The 24,041-nt window shown below is 37.1% G+C and overlaps 1 protein-coding gene across 1 annotated transcript; it reads right to left on the reverse strand.

Moving 5' to 3' along the window:
• Window positions 1-655: 655 nt before the first annotated feature.
• Window positions 656-23,320, reverse strand: LOC132115090 (mitoferrin-1-like). Its single transcript, XM_059523488.1, has 4 exons — window positions 22,985-23,320; window positions 5,091-5,319; window positions 4,157-4,213; window positions 656-1,248 (listed from the first exon to the last, which is right to left on the reverse strand). The coding sequence occupies exons 1-4, from the start codon at window positions 23,174-23,176 to the stop codon at window positions 701-703; spliced, it is 1,026 nt and encodes a 341-aa protein (XP_059379471.1). The 5' UTR covers window positions 23,177-23,320; the 3' UTR covers window positions 656-700.
• Between the last annotated feature and the right edge of the window lie 721 nt (window positions 23,321-24,041).

Consider the following 24,041-nt stretch of genomic DNA (forward strand, 5'->3'; position numbering starts at 1 on the left):
TAAATTTGTCATCTTCCCTGACTAAGATCAATAAGCATCAATATTTTCTTAAAAAAAAGAAAAAGACTAAACAACAACAAATTTAAAGTGGTTCCAAATTTAAATAGTAAATGCGGAGATGGAAATAGCTTTTATAGATAAGATAGATAATTAAAAATAGAAATAATAATAAAAATCGGTCTGATTATTGCGCAACAGAATTCAGGAATGTCTTAAATTATATATAAAAATAAAATAAGGAAAAATAAAATACTAAAGTATTAAAAGCAAACTCCTCTGAACCCCTAAAATATTAAAAAGTTAAAATTAAAAACAAGTTCTTCCTCACAGGTTTGTGTCGTTGAGCAGATGGTGGTGTGTGTGCACACATATATAAAAATAGATATACCATCATGCTCCATCATAAATATGTTGTGTAAGTGAGAATACAAACAAAACATTTACACATCTTTACCTTTCGGTTTCCATCATGTTTTCAAGAACGTTCTGTAGTGTGCAGCTCCATACATCCTTGTAACAACATTAAACTCTTCCAATAAATTAATACATTAGCAACAAACAAAGAAAGAAGCTGCTGGAGTGTCTACTGCATTAGAAATGAGCGTCTACATTCCCCTTTGAGCCGAAGGCTACTTCCATCGTCCATTGCTCCTCACGCTCACTCTTTGGATGGGCTGATCGGACTCAGTGCTAGCGGGACTCATGTAGGGCTGGCCTTCCGAGCTTCCCTCCCCAGTTCCTGGATGTGTTGTTCCTGTTGGGTCAGAAAGTATTTGAAGAACTCGTACACAGACCAGGCGATGGCCGTAGACGGCATCTGATAAATCACCCGTGCTCTTGCGCCTTTAAAGAACGCCGGCACGCCTCCCAGCCGGTACACTGTCCTGAGCGTGTTGACCATGCCAGAGAGTGGTCCACTGACACGTGCAGAGCTGAGCGCCACGTTCTCCTGCGTGTTTAGCAGCGTCTTGCACACGTCTAGCGGAGTGGTTACAGCAGCGGACACGGCTCCGGCCGCTGCTCCGGACAGGATGTGGGTTTCAGGTCTGTACTGGCGCTGGGGGTTAAAATGTTCCTGCATGAATTCGTAAGTGATGAAGTGGACGGCCTGGAAGGGGATGTTCATGGTCAGTTGAGTGCTGTAGCTGCGGTAGAAAGCGGCCATTCCTTCCTTGCGACTGACCGTCAGGACGCAGTCATACAGGCTGCGGTACGGAGAGTTATACATCTGCATCCTCTGCTTCACCACTGAATGAGAGAGAGAGAGAGAAAAAGATTCAATTCACTGAATTAAAACATTCATTGTACTCATCACGCTCATTAGGAATACAAATGGGTGATTCTATGATAAGTCTAAAATGGATCACGATTTTTATGAACAATACAAAAAGCATTTGGTGTGTTTTGGCATTTTTTTTTTCGTCTGGAGTTTGATTAACAGGTGAACAAACTAGAGAGGAGAGCAGATTTACATCAGTGGACTTGTCAATGTGCATTGACTAGGCATGCCGCGATAGACGGTGCTGACGGTGATGCGGGTGTTAAGTTACGTCACTTGCCCACCCTTGTTTTGATTATTTACACTACAACAGACACTACAATTAAAAACTGAACTTGGCTGCTCAATGCAGCGTGCCGAACAACAGTCGCATGTGCAGATAAGATTTAATTTATCCAGTGAGGAGAGTGAGTCCAGCTGACTGACAAGAAGAGTGAGGTGAGACAGACAGGACCACGGTGGATGATTTAGTTTCCAAACGAAATACAAAAGCGCGTGTTTGGCAATATTTTGGATTTTGAAAAGCCTGTTGACTTTTGCCGTCTATCAGTGATTTTGGAAGTTTTTCTTAAAACATTCATTTCTTATTTAAATGGTTCCACATTGTGTGCTGATTTTTACTTTATCTAAACTTTGTGTCTTTTATTTATTTTATTTGACATCAAGGTGTATGCCGTGCCTCCAAGGTTTCTTACACGTTTTGCTAATAAACGTTCTACGTTTCTTATTTATTTGGTTATATTATGCATGTTTACTTAGCCTATTTCCAGTTTTGTATACCTATTTAAAGTTATTTATTATTTTATATTAGGCATAGCCTGCCCTAGCACGGTGCATTTTTATTGGTTTTGCTAATAAAAGTTATATGTTTTATATATAGGCTAAAGAGAGTTAGACATTGTATTTTGTTGTTGCATTCAAGCAATTGACGGCGAAAGTAAAATGCAGGCAAAACGAACACTTGCTTTATGCCAAATTGCCGCTATTTGAAAGTAAATGCACACGCAGCTTTTACACACTATTGAAAGCAAAGGAAAGCGAGGAAAAGAGGGAACAACCCCGGTGATACCAGTATTATCGGTGTCGTCACACGTCGATCAACCGGTGGGAAAATTTCCTCACCGTCACAACCCTAGTACTGACACTTTTGCGCGGTTGCAACAAGGTACACTCTGATGTTCATTCATGTTTATTTCTTGCTATAATTAGTAAAGAGGAAGATATAATCGGTTCAAGTGCAGCATTAACTGAGGCGCTACAGCGATCTGTCACGACACATTAAAGAACCAAAAAATGGTTCCATGGTTTGTTGCGCGGGGGCAGATCTTTGCGATGGGTCAATTCAGCAATTAGGTTTGCATCATATCTGCTAGTATTAGACTGAAATCAGCCATTAAAGTAACGCATCTTTGTTAAAAAAGTATTTCTTCTTTCACTAAGGCCACACAGCCATTTAGCCAAACTGTTGTGTGAAATTTAATCTAATGTATAGAAACTGTCATTTATTACAATAAACTGAGATTTTCCATGCTCATTAAAATGCATATTAACTGAATTACTAATACCATATTATACAATTATGATGATTATAATAATAATAACAACAACTCATTGATTTTAATAACATTTTTGTTTCTATTGTTAAACTTTCAAACTGGGCTTAATGAGGGAACTGCATGAAGTTCATGAACTGATGAATAGCTTCTATTAAAGGTGCAATAGGTGATTGTCTTCAGAAACATTTTTTGTTAAACTGGTTGAAAGTCTCTTCACATCCATATAGCAATCGTTAAGTTAAGTGGTTTAAATGTATTTATCTCTATTTATATATTCTGTTGAAGGCATATGACCAAGAAATGTACATCCAATCAAAACGCTCGGTCCTGTCAACATGTATCTGCATACCTCTGTGCCCCGTTCACGCAGACAGAATGCATCATCAGCGCATTCACGCACGCTGTGCAGACAGAGCTAGAATGGCAGACTGGTAGAATGGTATTGTAGTACTTTTAAAGTTTTATCACTGGTTAATGACACATGATGTAGCCCAGCGGTTCCCAATTCCAGTGCTCACGCACATATTTTGCATGTCTCGCTTGGTTAACACACCTGATTCAGATGACCAACTCATTAGATGTGAGCTACATGAATGACCTGGGTTCCAAATCGATATGATCCTTAAAAGGTGTTCATTGCTCCCTACTCCCTGAGCAGGGGTTTACTTCACTGTAGCCTATTGTAGTAATGTTGTCTCTGGTATTATGGTCTGTGAGCATAAATGCGTTCAGGGGGCTTGGCTTTGGACGGGCATTGCAAGGAGGGTGGGATGTTCGCTTTCAGTGCTATCAGGCTAATGTCAGCATTTTCCAAGATCACCTATTGCACATTTAAGTAAATAAATTATTTTTTTTAAAACTACTGTATTTTCCACACTATAAGGCGCACTTAAAAGCCTTTAATTTTCTCAAACGACAAAAGGTTGACATTCCCTTTAGCACAGCTCTATCTAGTGGATGCATAAAGCAAACCCAGTCAAACTTTATCTTCTATTCTATGCGCCTTATAATCCGTTGCGCCCTATATATGAAAACAGTTCTAAAATAGGCCATTCATTGAATGTGCGCCTTATAATCTGGTGCACCTTATAGTGCGGAAAATACGATAATAAGCTCATAAAAAGATTGAGAATCCTTGGATAAGAATCCTTGGATAAAAGAGAATCCTTGGATAAAATCTAAAATTAATGTTGATGAAACATGGAATTTCTTGTGCAACAGTTATCTTGAAAGACCCCAAAACAAACCACTTTAAGTTTACTTATAACAGGAGTTAAAATATAAGATTCATAATTGACTGTTATTGGGAGTAGAAGAATACCTTCTGCTGGATTCATGATGGCATCATGGAGGACAGTGGCAACACTTCCTGCAACACCTGAAGTTGAAAAGAGAAGAAAAAATATGGACATCACCATATCAGGTCACAAATTGTGGAAAAAACAGAACAGAAACTCATATAGTCATATGCTACTTTTGAAAATGTGCTAAACAACAGACAAAGGGCCGCTCCACTTTCCATTCCTTTTCCTCAAAATGATGGCACAATGGACAAAAAACATCCCTGAACCTGACAAATTATAAACTCTTGATCTCTTGCTCTTGAGTCCAGAGTCAGAAATCTAGCAATGGACTTTCATTAAAGGGATAGTTCACCAAATATGCAAATTTGCTGTTAATTTACTCACCATTAGGCCACCCAAAATGTAGGTGACATTTTTTCTTCAATAGGACAGTAGAGGAGATTTTTAGTAGAAATCAGTTCTTGGTGATTCATAAAATGCAAGTCCACAGTCACTTTCAGAGTCAAAAATGCATATTAAGGTAACACAAAATTAAAATGTGTGACTCCTTACAATATATTGAGGTCTTATGAAGCGAAACAATCATTCTGTGCAAGAAACTGAACATTATTTACAACATTACCTGTAATCCAAAGCTTTAGGAAAAAGGACTGGAGTGATGTCCAGTTAGCGAACAAATGAACCAGTACTTTTTAGCAAACTATTTAAACCAGGTCACCAAACCACAGATATAAAGTTTGTGTTGCCTGATATCTTATTTTTTTTTTACTCTCAAGTGCCACTAATTGCATTGTATGAAACACCACGACCATAGTTTCAGATAAAAATCTCCTTTACTGTTCTACTCAAGAAAAAGTCACCTATCTTGGATGGCGGAGTGAACAAACAGCAAGTTTTCCATTTTGGGTGACCTATCCCTTTAAGACCACACAGAATATTCCCTTCTCCTACCGTTAGCAATGTGACTGTTGCCTCCATTCTGTATGACATCACTAAGGCTGCGTTTGATCTGTTCGTAGCAGGCGAAATATAGTGCGTGTGCAGGACCTGCCCCCAGCACAGTGATATTGAGGCCCCTCAAGGGCCGAAGGAAGCCCTCTGTCCGCACGATCCTCTTCAGTGCACCGTACACACTGCGGTACTGAGCCTTTGGGTCCGGCTGTAAACTCTGCATACGTGTCTATGGACAGAGAGACAGAAGCATATAAGCATATCAAGAACAACCCTTGATATGTATATATTTTCAAATATAGTTTCAGAACTAGACCAAATCATGCAGATCAGTTATTGTTTCCTGTATTCTGACATTGTGTGGCATACAAGGCAGTTTCACCTAGAAAACAAATCTCTGATGTCATAGCTTTCCATTCAATTCGGTGGAAACAAAAAAGCAGAAGAGCAGCTAAATATGCCACAGATTAACTGAGCCAGTGTAGTTTCCTCAAATTTAGTCAAATAAGACATGTAATGCTTTGAAACTCCAAAACTGAATGGGTTACACACTTCCCCTGAGACAACAAACGTCCTTCATTAAAAAAAGGAGATTCTTAGGACTTAAACACACTTTTTATGTCCACAAACCAAAACAACTTTTTTTGTGTAGAGACTTTTTGCGTTCACAAAAAAAAAAAAAAAGCTGTCAATCATGACGTCACATTCCTGTATTTACAGCATTAAATAAACTAAAACTAATCTTTTACTACATTAGTGTGATGAAAACTACATAAATTCTGTTTAAAAAATAATTGAATGGTTAATTAATTCTTTAGTTAGTCTCATGTCCAATTAGATTACATGGAGAGGGTGGGGCTTATGACTTAATACTGGGTCCAGCCACCTGGGGGCGATCAAAAAGTTTTGGCTACTCTTTTCAGGACTGGTGCGGCACACTTTGTTACCATCAGGCAAGTGTTGAGAGGTGACAGTCATGACAGGAATGTGTAGATGTGTTATTCGTGTGTGTGTGTTAATAACGGCCTGTTAATCAATTTCAAAACGTCCCATCCTAAATGCCATAGACAGTCTTGAACATTCACACCCTTCTGGTCGTGTTAGATTAGGACCTCTGCCCTGGCCCACCCATCAGCCACGAGGAGTGACTCACACCAGCCCACCCATTCACCACCGATTACTGGTAATACTAATACTCTCTAGTTACCGCCATCAGGCCCAACATTTCAACCAGCTGTGAACTTTCACCTGAAACTGTAGTTTATTTAGCCAACATATTCATATATACTAGTCATCAAGATATTGTATATGGTTTTAATCATGTTTTTTAGTCAATGTTCTTTCAACTACAGAAAATATTTCATATTAATTATTAAATGTTTAAATATCTAATATAAAGATCAGCCATCTTTATATGCCGGCAGCCATATCACCCTGGAGCCCAAGACCGGTTTCCCACTGAAGCTAAGCAGGGCTGAGCCTGGTCAGTACCTGGATGGGAGACCTCCTGAGAAAACTAGGTTGCTGCTGGAAGAGGTGCTAGTGAGGCCAGCAAGGGGTGCTCACCCTGTGGTCAGTGTGGGTCCTAGCGCCCCAGTGTAGTGATGGGGACACTATACTGTCAACAAGCACAGTCCTTTGGATGAGACGTTAAACCGAGGTCCTGACTCTCTGTGGTCATTAAAAATCCCAGGATGTCTTTCGAAAACAGTAGAGGTATGACCTCGGCATCCTGGCTAAATTCACCCATTGGCCTCTGACCATCATGGCCTCCAAACAATCCCCATATCTGCTGATTGGCTTCATCACTCTGTCTCCTCTCCACCAGTAAGCTGGTGTGTGGTGGGCGTTCTGGCGCACTATGGCTGCCGTCGCATCATCCAGGTGGATGCTGCACACTGGTGGTGGATGAGGTGATATGTAAAGCTCTTTGAGTGCCTAGAAAAGCGCTATATAAATGTAATGAATTATTATTATTATTATTTAATTATACAGTGGGTATAGAAAATGAATCATCGCCCTTTAAAATAATTTAATGCTGTTATTTGAATGGTGAGCTGTATCAATTTTTTCTCCAAACATATATCATTTGGTGGCCAAATAATTAATATGCCTCCGAATCTTCAAGTTGTGTTTTGGCAAAGCTCAGTTGTGACTGCATGTGGCCTATCTTTAGGAGTTTTTTCTTGCAACCCTCCCATACAAGCCACATTTTTGGAGAATTTGTCATATTGTCGTCACATGTACACAATGACCGCTCTTTGTCATAAATTCCTACAGCTGCTTCAGAGTTGCTCTAGGCTCTTGGTCGCCTCTCTGATCAGTTTTATCCGGCTCTTTCATCCAGTTTGGAGTGACGATCTAATTCAGGGAGGGTCTGTGTTGTACCAAATACCTCCCAATTCTTAAAAGAGTTGTGATGATTTTAACCACTGTGGTGGTAATGGACCAACTACCGCTGGTGGCGTGGTGTTAAAGCATATCTAATTAAATATATATGTATATATACATATATTTGAAACACAAATTATAATAAATGAGGCTCAATCATCTATTAACAAAAGTGTGTTTATTTTAGCACTTCCGTCAGTGACTACAGCCTGCAAAACACTAAAATAAATATCAAAGAAATAATACAGTTAAACAAGAAAGTAACCTAAATAAGAAAGTTAAATACACCATCTACAGGACGCGCAACATGACAAAATACTACAGAACATAAACCTGTTGTGACGCGTTGTCGCGCCCGGTGTAGAGAAAGTTTGCTGAAAAAGTCCTCATCCATTTAGGGAAGGTGTGCGCGCAGTCAGCGGAGGCTCACGAAGCGGAGTCAGCCGAAAGTATAAAACCCGCTTTAAAGGTGCACGGTGCAATTTTAGCCGCATCTAGCGGTGAGGATGCTAATTGCAACTAGTGTTGTCAAAAGACCCGGTACTTCGGTACCAAGTCAGTACTAAAAAAATGTAAATGTGACGGTACCAGGTTTCTTTAAGTACCGGTAGTACCGAGGTCCCGTTCAAACCCGGTTCAGCGCTATGATTTCCGCAAAGCAGAAAACGAGGACGGAATCTCAAAATCCAGTCATGAAAATGAAACTTACATTTTAATATGGACAGTCATGGAATTTGTCAAAGTTAGCATAAATTTATCAAATCAAATCTCCATATGGACCAGTATCTGTAAATGTTAAGCCGCAAAAGTTGTTTGAAATATGAGTCTGTGTTCTGCGCGTCTCTGTGTGAATTAATGAATGACAGAGACGTGCGGGTTTGTTTACTACATAGACTGAAGCACATGACGCTTGCATTAATTTCAGCATCTGAGCTTCAGAGTTCTCTCTCCATCAAGCGATCTGAACTTTTCAGTTCATCTCAATGGACGCACAGCGCACCTGTATTTGACGCTCTGTATACTCTTTGTGAAGGCGCACGACTCAACGTCGCTTTACTGATAGCGCGGTTTCTCACACATGCAAAGAGAGAGAGAGAGAGTGAGAGTCTTACCACGCTGAATCGACATGCTATATGTAAACTATTCTTTGTTGTCTTCTCCTGTCCTCCTGTCTCCTAAATTAAGAATGGAGTTAATTTAGAATTATTCATATTTTTGAACAAGCAGAAGACATACCGGTTTCTCCGGTAGTGGGCGGAGCTAACGCGCAAATGGCAATTTCATTGGCTGGCGCTGATCTCTTACCATCCTGGTTTTGATTTCAGGAAAATCAGTTTGACCGAACGCAGACAACGTGATTAATATTCATGAGCCCAGCAGCTCATCAATCCATAGTCCATTGTATATACATTAGTATGATAGTAGAATTAGTAGTAATATTATCTTTTAATAATAATTATTATGATCTATTACTATTTTTTTACAGAAACCCTCAATGACCAAAAATATCTTAAGCATCACCACCAGTCTTAAGTTCAGTTAAAATGACAAATATGCATTCATTAGGCCTAAAAGTTAATTTTTACATAAAGGCATTGTGCTAGAAATATTACTATTATTAAGTAAAATGTATGAGATACTGCTACTACTGTTGAAAACATTTATAAAACTTTATTTTTTAAAGAAATAAAATCACAATATTTCTTCCATGTTTTAATTTTAATAGCAAATCCAAAAATAAAATGTGTTTAAATTTCATAAATTAAAAGACAAATTAAATTTGGGTGAAACTTGTTTACTGTTTTTCATAATTATATAAGTTGTAGAAAAACTTGGTTTTATTTTTAGTGCTAAATAGTTATTTTTTTTATTAGCATATTTTTGTGTTTTGCTTTGGTACCGAAATTGGTACCGAGAACCGTGGATTTTCACTGGTATCGGTACCGAATACTGAAATTTTTGGTACCGTGACAACACTAATTGCAACCAACGGCTCAGTCCCCCGCTCCCCCATCACATTAGAGAAGCTACGGTGGCCCACACAGGTAAAGATGTCGTTGGTAAAGACAGCAGAGAGCAATGAGATTTTTTTACAAAGGTAATTCAAGGAAATATATTTACTTAATTATTCAATAAATGAATGTTATTGTGAATGTTAATGTACTTGTTCATCATTGTGTCAGTGTTTTATTTGCAAAAACTGCTCTGTAGAGCATTGTTCATTGCAATCTTGTTTGTATCAGCCAAATGTCAGTCAGGCATTTGCGATCACAGGAACTGGAAGACACTTGTACAAATGCGGATGGGTGACATGAATAGAGATGGCACCGGATCGGCGATGTAGTATTTGGTTTCTCAAAAAGGTCCATCGATTGTCCAACACAAAATGAATCTGCTGAATGCATAAACTGTATTTTCCTGCGCTCAAACCTGCCAATCTCAAGGAAACACTGTGTATGGCCTTTGAGGTGATTTGAAAATTACCATAGACTTAAAGTCTAAATAAAACTATTTTTGCAACTATTACTATTACACTTGTATATAGGGCTGCACGATATTGGGAAAAAATGACATTGCGATATTTTATTTTCCTGCGATATAGATTGCGATATGAAATATAATCTAATTTTTCTTACTTACAAAAATGGGATGAGCACACTTACATTCTCATTTTAAATGATTTAAACATCAGAGTATTATTTAAAAGAGTAAATTATTTGTTTGTATCTTTAGGATATGGTTTGAATTGTTAACATATTAACTAACATGAACTTACCACGAGCAATACTTTTGTTACTATATTTATTAATCTTTCTTTATCTTAGTTTATAAAAACACAGCTGTTCATTGTTTGGTAATGTTACTTTACAGTGCATTAACTATGTTAACAAATACTGTACAACTTTTGATTTCAACATCAAACGTAAATGTTGAAATTAACAATGTTGTAGAAGTGCAGTTTAGTAATAGTAAATGTTAAATAATGTAGTTAAATAGTGTAATAAATAGAACATTATTGTAAAGTGTTACAGATTTTTTTATACACCAATTCAGACATCTCGTGAGTTCAGTGTTGGACAGGTCATTTGTTTAAACCATTCATTAAATTAAATCCGTTCAAAGGAATCATTAGTTCGCGAATCAAACGTACGGCACGCATTGTGTAATTATCTCTGCAGTGTAGGATATCGCACAAGATTTGACAACACAGAAAACATTTCATCACTGGATAGTTTATTTTTTTTGTCCATTGTGTCAATTGATTATAATTAATATGCGCGAGGGAGAGAGAGCAAGACAGCGCTCATGTTGTTTGAAGACGGTGAAGGTGAGTGCACGTGCGCGTGGCCGGGGCTCTCTCACGCTCTCTCTCTGCTCGTTCTTATATGCGCCCTGTTAAACTGACAGGACTTAAAAACACATGCAAATGATAAACTTTCACTCTATGATGGTTAAGCTGTGCAATTAATCCGCGAATCACATTCGTAGAGGGGCGGGGAGCAGCTGGCCCATACAGTTAATGAATAACGGATCAACTACGACACCCTACATCGCACATCCTGCGATGTGACTATCGTGGATTTGTACATCGCGATATCGATGCTTAAACGACACATCGTGCAGCCCTACTTGTATAAAAAGAAGTGTGCATAGAGTGTGTGACGTCACATGCATTATTGCTGGTGGCAGTAGACAACCCGCTGTGATGTGGTTGTTGTGGCGACCGTCGCAGATCTACTTCTTAATAATCAGTGTTGGGGAGTAACTAGTTACATGTAACGGCGTTACGTAATTTAATTACAAAATTATTGTAACTGTAATTAGTTACAGTTACTAAGAAAAAATGAGTAATTAAATTACAGTTACTTATGAAATTTTTTACGATTACAAAGGTGATTACATTTGAATATTTACACACATCCACATACAGATTTAACTGATTTCTTTCCCAAATTGCACTGACTATTCTGAGACATACGCCCTAATAATTTCCGGGATGCGGAAATACAGTCTGGTTCGTAGAATCCAGTCATAAAAACGGAATGCCTAATGCGGACGGAATATGCCACATTTTGGATGACTAAATCAAAAGTAGGTCAGTACACTTGAATCAAAACATGACATCGACTAGTGTCTGTGAATATTAAGCCCCAAAAATGCAATATATGACTCCTGCACGTTCTGCGTGTCTGTGGAAATCAGGCGTGGACTGGACACAGGGAGAACCGGGACAATTCCCGGTGACCTGGCAGCCGATTTTGCCCCACTATTTAATATCATTATTGTATAATTGCCTTCCGAATGTACTAAAGCGATCATTTGCGAATCCGCCATTTGATAATTAAATCTCTAATAAGTCATGAATTGTTAGTCATGACTCGCGCGCTCTCCGCGCCTCCGCCAAACGGTTTGGATCAGACTCAGAGTAATCAACGCGAGAGAGAGAGAGAGAGAGAGAGAGAGAGAGAGAAAATAGAGTGTACTGCTGGAGCAGAGAAGCAGAACTACTGTTCAGGGTTTCAGGTCAGTTTCATCTGTAAAGATGCTTTTTTTGTCTTTGTTTTTTTAATCAAGCAGCAGCACGTTGCTCATCAGTCATCGCTCAAAATACTATATAAAGGACATCATTATTATCTGTTGCAATGTTACAGTAGTAATTTAGCTGAAAAAAAAATTCTGATTTTTTTTTTATAGCCTAGGTTTAGGGGGAGCTACGACAGACAACAACACAACCCTTACGAAAATTAACATTTAAATATTTAACTAAAAATACAGAGAAAATAGCTACTATTGTTTAACTGTGATAACCAGTTTATGTCAGGTCCATACAAAAAATAGTTTTGTCCATGAATTTGTTTGTATGAGTTTGAATTTTCCAGTCTGAATTTTTTCCCCCTTCCGCCCCTCCTGTAAATTAATGGCAAAGACATGGTTTCATTTACTACACATAGGCCTACTGAAGCTCGCAGTGTTTTCAACCTCTGCCGCCTCAATATAGGAGTACACAAGCACATAAACATAATTTCTAGAACTGTTTTATGTCACTTTATGTGCATTTTACTTTTTTTGAGAAAACGATCATCATATACAGAGACAGCAGTTTCAAAAAAACACCAATGTTTCAGGAGTTTATTACACAGAATACGTCACATGCTTATTAGATAACTGTATTGATAAGTTTATGTATATGCTTTCATTTATTATTCTTTAATTTTCACAAATTTAGAAAAGTAATCAAAAAGTACTCAAAAGTAATTAGTTACATTACTTTAATAAAGTAATTGAAAAAGTTACACTACTATTACATTTTAAACAGGGTAACTTGTAATCTGTAACCTATTACATTTCCAAAGTAACCTTCCCAACACTGTTAATAATAGACTTCACAGTGTTTCTAGGAATTGATAAAACGTGTGAAATGTTTTTGTATCCATCCCTTGACTTGTGCCTGTCCACACCTTTAACCCGGAGATCTTTTGACAGTGCCATAGTGGATTGTTTGCTTCAGGTCCACTACCATGGACTAAAATAGTGTTGTCAAAAGACTCGGTACTTCAGTACCAAGTCGGTGCAAAAAAATGAAAATGTCACGGTACCAACAGAACAGAATCGAAAAATTTAAATGGCCATTAACTGGTTAATAACGTTATTTTATCGTTCTATTCAATATTTGAAATTTGCTGTCAACCAATCACGAATTCCAGTAGTACGGCATATGCAAATGTGACGCTGAAGCCAATGAGTGAAATGTCTGCTCAGCTGTGAACTCATCATAGTTCAGCAAGTTGCCCTTAAAGTTTATCTGAGGATAGTGTGAGATAAATTTAACAGATCACACTCACCTGCAGCGCTTCTGTGAATGGATAAAACTGAAAAACTAACCCCTATATGCTCAAGGGATATAGGCATATACACGAAATATATTTCACTTAAATCATATTGGCAGATCAACAAAACGAAAGAAAAAAATTAGCTAAATTAAATTTAAATTAAATTAAATGTTTGCATTTAGCAGAGGCTTTTATCCAAAGCGACTTACAGTGCATTCAGGCTATCAATTTTTAACCTATCATGTTCATTCAAATTACGGTTCATTGCGACACGTTCCAAAGTTTTTGGAAACGAAAAAGACAAAGCAGAGAGTAGTTTTCTTTATTTTGCAAAAGCTTTACAGTTTTAATTATTTAGCAAAATCTTGACAGCTTCGAATAATGTCTTGCTTCTGTATAACCAGCCAGCTTTGGTATGACCATCGCACAGACACAACATAATTTAGCTATTTTGAAGCCTGTTCATTATCAAAATAAAATACAGTTAAAGAAACCAAAAAAAAAAAAAAAATTAACACTGCTCCGTTATAGAAAAAAAAAAATTTGCATTCAGCGTGACCGCGCCTCACTTTACTGATTAAGCCGATGTGAAGGATGATGTTTTATGTAGATGAAAATATAAACACTATATAATAAATAATATTATAACATCCAGATACGTCAGGAACGTGGAAACATTTGGATTCGTGCCAAATGAGAGGTAAGCATCAGCTTCACTTAAATTAATTTGTTTTTGGACTGACGTTTTTATAGCCTAAACTGCTTTTTTTTTGTAGCTTACATTTGCAGGGGTTAAAGTGGAAAAAAATCCTGAGGCTGGTTTGTTTTTGGGGGGGGGGGGGGGGGGTATTTTCTTGTTACAAAAATACAGTAACAAGAGCTTAAAGTGCTTAAAATGGTAAACAGACTGAGATAGACATGAATCTCTTCAATGATTATGTTTGGCACAAAAAAACGTATTCCAAACCTCTGACCAGTAGTAGTGTTGCTTTTGACAATGAAAATTGACTAAATATTGTCATCAATGAACCTTTATTACATGACAAAAACGAGACGCAACGTAAATGCTGGTCATGTGACGATGACACTATTGCAATATTGTTGACGAATAAAAACGAGACTAAATGTGGTTTACAAAATAAAAACTATGCTAAAATGTCTCTTCATTTTCGTTGACCAAAACGAGATGAAACAAAATGTTATAACTAGGCCTGTCGCGATAGTCAATAAATCAATTAATCGCATGGAAAAAAAATTAGCTCGATAATTTTTTTGGCCGCGATAATTTCTTTTTTTAATTTTTATTATGATGTGGATTTATGTCATGATGTGGGGTTAGTTTGGAGCATGGGGTGTAAACACCTTCTCCGATGGCACAGATGTCCCGGGAATAAAGAGATAACGTCTTTTAACCAGCTAACCAGCTTTGGGAAGCGCCTTTCATTTGCTTGTGGATGTTTGGGTCTCAAGTGATATTGTCAAGTCAAGTCATTTATATAGCGCTTTATTAAACTAAATACATTGCGTCAAAGCAACTGAACAACATTCATTAGGAAAACAGTGTGTCAATAATGCAAAATGATTGTACTTGCACTACTGCTTTATTTTAATACCGCGTAGCATACTTTAAGTGACTTTGTTGCCCTTTCTCTCGAAATGGGCCTACTTTTCGCTCTCTTAATTTGACTTGCTCAGCTAAATATGTCTGTAGGCGTGTAGTTGTGTGTGTCAACGTGCCCAGTGAGTTCACAGACACACACACACACACGTTTGTTTTTGTGAAAAGTGGGTTCATCCCATAGGTGTAATGGTTTTTATACTGTACAAACAGTATATATTCTATGGCCCTTCACCAACCCTACACCTAACCCTAACCCTCACAGGAAACTTTGTGCATTTTTACTTTCTCAAAAAAACTCATTCTGTATGATTTATAAGTGTTTTGAAAAATGGGGACATGGGTTATGTCCTCATAAGTCACCTTCTCCTTGTAATACCGGTGTCATACCCATGTCATTGTACAGAGTTGTGTCCTGATATGTCACAAAAACAAGAGCACACACACACACACACACACACACACAACACAACACACACACACACACACACACACACACACACACACACACACGCACAACACACACAAAACACAACACACACAAAACACGCGCACGCGCTAAAAAGCGCTCGGGCAATTGCGCTCCTGAGGCGTCTGTCGCTGTTAAGCATCCATCAGCTGAAGGACATTTCAGCAATGGATTACCACCACCAAAAAAACCATTGCTGTAACTCTGCTACAAGATTTATTTTCGAAGAAAAGTAAAAAACTCACAACAGAATTGTGAGACATAAACTTGTAATTCTGAGAAAATATTTAGTCTTTTCTCTCCCCTCAGAACTGGACTTTATATATAAACACTTAATGAAAAACTGGTTACTATCAAGCAACCGTCACAGCAAAGAAGTGACAGTGACGACATCAATGTGAGTATGTGTTGTACACGATGTGTGTGTGATTGTAAATAATGGCCTGTAGGACTTTAATGAAATTGGACTTAATAACTTGCAATTGTGAGTGTATATCAGAACTGCGTGATATAAAATCTCACAATTCGAACTTTATAACTTGCAATTGCGAGTTTATATCACGCAGTTCTGAGAAAGAAAAGTCAGAATTACAAAGTCATTCAAAGTACAGAGTTGGAATCAAGAGAATTTAAAGTCTAAGTTAGAATTTAAAGTCTAAGTTATGTTCTGAGCTATTAGTTTCCTATGTAAAATATGTTTGGTTCCACTGATATTTGATTGTAGAAATAATTTACTCTTTATTTGACTTAAAACATTTGACAAAAAATAATTTTCATAACATACATTCATAATACATTACATAATATAAGATCTTTAGAACTTTGGAGCCCTGGCATACCTCAATGTAAACATTAACCATTTCAGCCTTCAGTTTGCAATACAAAAAGAGCACAAAGTGTGTGCTTAAGATGGTTAAATAAGTAACTAATTTGCATAGTTGTAATGTGTATGGAGTGTATTCTATGAAGTGACGAACCTTGTACTGCTGGTAAATCCCCACTATTATCTCACACACTGGAAATTCCTGTTTCACTGATGGCCTGAATCATTACAAACACATGTGGCATATTACAATGGCAAAGTTTAAAGCACACTTGTCTGCTTTAAAATGGCCAATGAAATTTAGGCAGTCTCTAATAAACATCACTAACAAATCTCAGTTTCCCTTGTTCCTGAAGACACCAGATAAACCAGACAAAAGCTTAGAGGAAGAATTTATAAGGGCCAAATGACGCTGCTAAAAAGAACATTATTTTGTGTATTTGGTGTAATGAAATGTGTTTATGTGGTTTAAGATCAAAAAAATACAAATAAATTCCACATACTGTACATTATTGTTGCTCCTGTATGCCCCACCTTTCTGAATCGCGTTGATTTTTACGAAGCCAATTGTTCTGAAAAGCGAGGGTGTGCTCTGATTGGCCAGCTAGCCAGCGCAACGAGGCAAAAACAATAAAACCCATTTCAAATTAGGCTTTTGTTGCATCCAGTGGGGATATAAATATGGATTACAATTACTTATAGTCTTTTACGCATTATTGTGCAGCATTAACATAATTAGTCTGCTTTTGTGAAAAGAGAAACGACAAACAACAATTTCTACTCTAAACTGCTCAAAACTCAATGTTTAAACCATCAGTGGCAAATCCTTTAAATTTGAAAACATACTTAAAGACTGTGAATAAGAACTGCTACTATTGAAGGTTCAGGAAACTTTCCTCCGTAAAATGCGCTGCACACATCTGAATATTTGGGTTGAACTGTTCTGGAACAGTGTTGTAAATACAACTTAACCACTGATTTCTAGTTGTGTCCTCTTTTGGAAGACCAAACAAAGTAGTTTCGCCTTCACAACAAAACACACTACGTATCCAACGAAATGACGGCGGCGCCAACAATACTACAGCGAGAATTAAAGTTACTTTAGTCTTTACAACTTTACAGATCTTCTTTATGCACCAAGAGCTTGTAACACTCCAAAGAGAAAGGAAAACTTGAAATCACATCATATGACCCCTTTAAAGATCATCTCTTTTTGGATGTTTGACAAAATTATTTACTTGCCCACTACGCAAATCACTGAAAGTCTGACACCTTTTCTTCTTTTAAGAGTGTTAAGCCCTATTCGGACGGGACTAGTTTTTAAATAAATAATTATGATTTAATGATTTCAATAAAATCAAGAGCAAGATCACGTAAACTGTTAATACCGGCTATTGTAATATCATCACCAGGTAACATTACTCACGTTCATTTATGCACTCAGTTACATAATGTTTTAATTACATATATACCTTTATGAAAATTAAACATAGGTTTAGCCTTCTACAAAAAAAAAAAGGAAAAAAAAGGAAAACAAGTTAAACTAAAGGAACCACACATTAACATGGGTTTGCTATACTAGCCATTTAGTATTTATTGTGTAATAATACTAATGGCAATCTTTCTGAATGAATGCAATGCACGCATACAGAGCGCGTGATCTCTGTGACGTCCAGATAAACAATTCAGATCCTCCCACCTCTGTAATAAACATGGAGATGTTAGTCCCGTACGAATTGGTACATGAAAATCGCAGACGTCAGGTGGAAACTCAAACATAGTTTAGAAAACTAGTCCCGTCCGAATAGGGCTTTAGAGAGATAATATAACCTACTTTTATAATTTGACATTAGTTCAACATCAATTTAATTCAAAGTTCTTTGTAATACATTTAAAATATGTGTTGAATTTCTTAGCAAAACAAAAACACATGTAACAGTACATAATGTACAGCAGGATTCGACTGGCTCAGAAGAATCTTTTACCAGGAAGGAAAGATTTATTTTAAAAATGTGTCACGTTTTTAGAAATGCACTACTTGTATTTACTTTCCTTGTAAATTATTATACTTTTAAGGAAGAGCTTAAATTGAATTACCCTCAAAAACCATCAAGTAAAATATATATTTTTTTAATATAGTTTTGAAAGCAAGTTTATTTATTCAGATCATTAATGTATGAATTATTAATTCATTTATATTTTTGGGAAGCATGACATTGCTCTTCTTGAGCACTGATAGATTAATATTGCATCGTTTATATCTGTAAAGAGTCTTTAGTTTTATCAGATTTATTAAAGACAGATACAGCTTTACGCTTCTCTCTGAAAACAGCCGAGTTCCCGGAGGTGTGCCATGAGCTTTGAAAAGAAATCATCTGCAAACTGTGACATCGATAACAATTTAACAGGGACAAAAACATTATTTACTTAAATTAACCATGACTGACAAATTAACGACTGAAGCAGGTTTATAGGCTGCTCTCACTCTGGTTGATGTGTGCACGCTCTTCCGGGAGAAGTGGCCATTCAAGGAAATTCAACCCTTCATGATGTCATACAGGGATGTAAAAACTTTCTGAAGCTTACACGAACCCTGAAGGAGTGTCTTTCGCACAGAAATATAAGTAATACTTAACGTAAATCCAACTCGTTTTTGGAGACTTTGGTCATGTTTAGCATGATAATCCACCTCTTCAGCAGTGTAAATAACTCAGAATGATTGAAATAGCATTAGACCTCCCCTTTAACCAAACATGTACATCAAATTTGAAGAGATTAGCAGGTCCATTTTTAAAACAAACTGTCAATAATCTAAAATTACAAATTCTGAATATTTCTGCATGTCATGACAAATAATGACTTTATGCATCATCGTGAGAAAGATTCACACTTTGTCCTATTACTGTATCCCTCTTTGATCTCTTACCAAGTTTCATTTTCTGTGTCTGTCATCGCTAACACACACACACACACACACACCCATGAATGCACTGCAGCCCAGTTCCTTCCAGGTAAAGTCCAGGGGCCTCTGGTTGGTTAGGCATGAGACGCGTCTCTGTGGCTATGTGCTCTCCAGACACGTAGTACGCGACTCTCAAGCGCACAGCACTATGGCGACCAGCAAACGAGTTAAATCTGGCAGCCACTAAGGAAACAATGACAATAGCCTACGCAAGTCCCATGCAGAGCACAATTTGGCACAGTGACAGATCATTTTCACTCACAAGCACCCAAAAAGACAAAGTTAGGACACTTTTGTCCCACCATAAACTCTGAGAAATGATTGGAGAAGGGATAGAGCAAGAAGTCCTACAACAAAGGACTGGATGCAAAGGACTGCTGTGATCAGTGAACTAGCTGCAAGGCTTATGTTTGAATGAACTGTTGTTTTAAAGCCGGAGCGAGGCTAGCCCCGAGATTAGCGCTATACTCACACACAAAAACACCATGGCATTTCCATTCAACATCATGAGACAACACTTTCACCTCAGATAAAATATGTATGATGGGGTGAAACAGAGATCACATTGTGTTCCTCAAAAAACTCTACGAAATAATGAATCCGACCAAGACATGGCCACGCTGGCTTAACTCATCTGTTTCCTATTCAAGCAGTGTTGCCAGGTCTGCAGTTTTCCCACGGAATTGGGCTACTTTAACACTGTGGGTTGTTTTTCATGTCCGTGGGCTTAAGCAACCCCAATAACGTGATATTTAGCCCGTGGAACCAAATTTAAGCAATTGTAAGAGTTTTGTTGTGAAAACTTGGCAACCCTGTATTTAAGGACTCTGTGGTGTAGTCAATAGGCCACTAGTCTCGCGTAGCCAGACCTTCAGGCTGAAGGTCTGGAATTCATAGCAACTTCCATTGGCCATGAAGCCGTTTGACCGACATGTCCAACAGCCAATCACAGTTCGTTTCATTCACGTTTCGCGGTGTGGAAATGTCGCCACAATAACAGACCGGTGTGTAAAAGTCTTGGACATATTTTAAGATTCTATGCCGCGAACTTTAAATATTTCACATACTTTTGAAAATCCCACATTTAGTTGATCCTGATAAGCGATGTTAATCTCAGTTGTAAACACGAACGACTTTCTTTTTGAAGAGGGGGTTTGGTGCCATGATATCTTTGTTTCTATGAGGAACGTTAAAGAACGAGTCTCACGGAAATCCTGTAGAATTCAACTGTGGGCGTGATGTCTGAGGCTGAGACTAATAGACTACTAACTACAAAGTCATAAGTTCACATCAGACTAGCCCCATTATGACCCACTAAACCCAAGATTACTCAAGGATAGACTGACCATGTAATAAGTATACTGCAACAAGACTATAAGAAAGCCCTTGTGAAAAGGAAGTACATTAAAGCATACTTTTAAAAAGAGTCCTTAGGGAGATAATAAATTTTAAAAGAAAATACTTAATTGCAAATTGAATGTAATGTAGGAAGCCCATTACGCCATGAAAAAAAAAAATCTAAAAAGTAATTGTGACTTCTTAATCTCACAATTCTTTTTTTTTTCTCAGAATAAATCCAGAATTGTGAAATGTAAATTCAAAATTGTTAAAATTTTGTTTATTTATTTGTGCAACTAAGATAACTTTTGAATGAATGAATAAGAATATTCTCTTTTTTTGTATTTACAGTTTGAGTTTGTATTTACAGTACAAATGTGTTATTGAGTTTGTGATTATAATGAGTGTTAAAACAGTGTTGTAGCAAGCTACACTGTCTAAGTACAAAGTAATCTATTCACTTAACCCTAAATATGTTAAGAACCTAACAGACGTGAAATGACTGAGTCTAGAGAGGAATTTGAAGTGAGGAGAGCTGCTTTAGCAGTGAACGTAGGTGTGGTAAAGTTGGTTTTATGTTGGACATTCATTAGACATTAGATATTTTCTACAGCATTAATTTACATTGCATAATAGTCATGGATCATAATGTATCTCAATCAGATCACATTTAAAAGCATAATATCAAAATTATTAATAATATTATTCAATGATGTCATTTTTTTAAGCATCTGAAGTGAAAAAGTCCTCACAAGGATCCACACTTGGACACTTCAAGTTAGGGACTGTCTCAAAAGAGCAAAATCCACAAACTCGGTTAAATGTGCATTATTCCATAAAAACACTTAAATCGTGATCATTTTACATGTGTAGTTTATGTTAGCAAATATATAAAGTTTTTTTTTAGCTTTTATATGATTAATATATGTTATAGATATGAAACTAAACTGAAACTGAATAATCGACAATTACGATTTTGTCATAATCGTGCAGCCCTAGCTTGGTCCCTCATTTTAAAAAATTTTATAATGTTACATTTAATAGATTTCATGTAAATAAGTGCTCTCTTAAAAGACTTAAGACTACATTTATTTTGGAACTTCTCTCACACAGTGACATTTTGTTTAGACATACTTGATTTTGTCAAATGTTACATGAATCCTAATTTTTTATTTAGATATAGAATTTTTAGTTATTCATGATTGTGAAAAGGAAAGGGATACTTACTTCATAAAACTTATTTCCCTGTTAGCTAACTATAACTTAAATGTAAGTTGTCTAAATGCAAACCTCTTTTTTAAGATATAGACTTCAAAAGAAAATGTATTTTGAATCTACTGAGTTCTCTACAAACTTAAAAGCAGTAAGAACAAAGGCTTTGTTGAAGGATTTAAGACTAAAAAAGACTGGATTATTATTATTGTTGTCCTGACACATCATACACAAACTGGATATTGGAGTATTTTTGGTTTTCAAATTTACATTACTTCCTGATCATGTGGCCTCATGTTGCCATACCCACTGTATTATATTCATGAACAGTTTTCACACATTGTACATTCATATTTTGACCTGATATTGTTACATGAGTCCGGTTCAGATTCACCAAATGTTTTATACAAAAAAAGTTTACATTGCAATATTATGTGCCTGACAAATGTTTATGAATGTAATACAGTGAGTGTGGCAATATGAGGTCAAGCAACCAAGAAGTTATAAAAATTCATGAAAAATACATAAAATCATAATTCCAAAAGCCAAATTATGTATGATGTTACAAGGCATGTTACAAGGGGTAGAGAATATATTATAGGTGACGTGACAGAAAGGTATTTGAAAATGTAAAAAATTCATTAAAACTTCACAGAATGACATTTCTAAAACCCAAGTCATGTATGATATGTTAGAAGTGTTACTGAATATATTACAGGTGCCATAACAGCCAGTGTTGCCAACTCCACGGTATTCCCCCGGAATTTGGCAACTTTAACAAGGTTAAAGTGTTAAAGCTGTACAGTGTAATAACAATGTAACATTTCATAGTGAATATCCCATTCACAGCTTAAAACTATACATTAATGTTTTTCCACTTAATTCACAGCTTTACATTTTATTTGCATGATGCTTTGCATGTTTTCGAATCTTGGAAAGCTTATCTTTTATTATCATTACGCACTTTTGAGACGGTCCCTTATTTTGTCTGTCTGGAGAGGAAGTACACTAAATCTTAAAATCTCAAACAGCGCGTTTTAACACTAAAAGGCATGGCTGCCTGTGCTGGTTAAGTTGTTGTTTTTGACCAGTTTGAGCAGGTTTGAGTCATCAAGTCACTAGCCATGCTAATCTAGCCGAACTTTGTGGTAAAAGTTAGATTGACGGCTACGTTGCATAAGCTGTCCAGGGCTGCTAACAGCACATCCGACACATTAGTGAGAGTTTGCATGGCCTACTGACTGAGTTACCTTGACTGAGTCCACAGGGTACATGACTGTGTGCTCCAGCACCCCGGCCACGGCGCCCGCGGTCATGTGCGTGCAAAGGGACGCGTGAGCGGGCAAACTCTCGTAATCCGCGTCGCCCTCCGACGATCCGCCGTCGCTTTCCCCCTCCGTCATCTCCAGACTCGCCAGGACCGTCTCGGTGCGTAACTCCATGCGTTAGGCGCGAGGGGAAGGTCTAAACGCACGAGTGATACTCTGAGATGTGAAGCGGACACACGAGAGCACACATTACTACACTACCATTGACAGCGTCATCTCAGTGACGTCACCGCAGTGACGCGGCGTAGAGCATACATGAATATTCATGAGCGTCCCGTTTCGTGTTTAAGCGACTCTGGACATATTAGTGCATTTTCACCGGATCACAAAAACCTTTTAACAAGGTATTCATGTTTCCAGAGTGTCATATGAAAGTGGCAGCCTTCAACCAGATGGCAGCTCATGTGTTTGCAATTAATCTATCTGTTACAAATCAAAAGATTATGCTATAGACTACTTGCATTGCATTTAACCTGTTATTAACACTCCTTCTCCTTAGTCTTTAAATATGCCTGCTATTGACAGAATCATCAAATTCAGCAATCTTAGGGAAAAATGATAATGCTTTGAAATTATAATTTAATACAAAAGATACAAAATTCCTATGAAATATGAAATATCCTAATGAAATGTTGCAAAGTTAGGTTACTCCCATTATTACACTTATTGATTTGTAAATTAGATGCAATGTATAGATACATTGAATGGGAATAACAATTTATGAACATTTTACGCACATATTCCTTTTTTAACCATGTTTGTCCACTAAATGTATCGTTTTGGCAAAAAAAAAAAAAAAAAAATCAAATTCATCATGTGTGTAAAAACATTCAGTTTTCGCTTTGTGATCAAAAACATGTTTGAATGATTGCACAAACTGAGCAAACGATTAGAAATTTCACTGAATAATCATCATGACTTTATCATGGCCCAAAAGATTGACAGGTTCAATCAGCAATCATAACCACGACACAATTAA

The sequence above is a fragment of the Carassius carassius genome, chromosome 34 (genome assembly GCF_963082965.1).
Source record: "Carassius carassius chromosome 34, fCarCar2.1, whole genome shotgun sequence".
Taxonomy (NCBI): domain Eukaryota; kingdom Metazoa; phylum Chordata; class Actinopteri; order Cypriniformes; family Cyprinidae; genus Carassius; species Carassius carassius.

Coding starts and splice junctions, on each gene's coding strand:
- LOC132115090 (XM_059523488.1), bottom strand. CDS start 23,176: ATGGAGTTACGCACCGAGACGGTCCTGGCGAGTCTGGAGATGACGGAG. Junction 5,320..22,984: donor ACCCTGTGGACTCAGTCAAG/GTAACTCAGTCA, acceptor CTCTGTCCATAG/ACACGTATGCAGAGTTTACA. Junction 4,214..5,090: donor CAACAGTCACATTGCTAACG/GTAGGAGAAGGG, acceptor TTTCAACTTCAG/GTGTTGCAGGAAGTGTTGCC.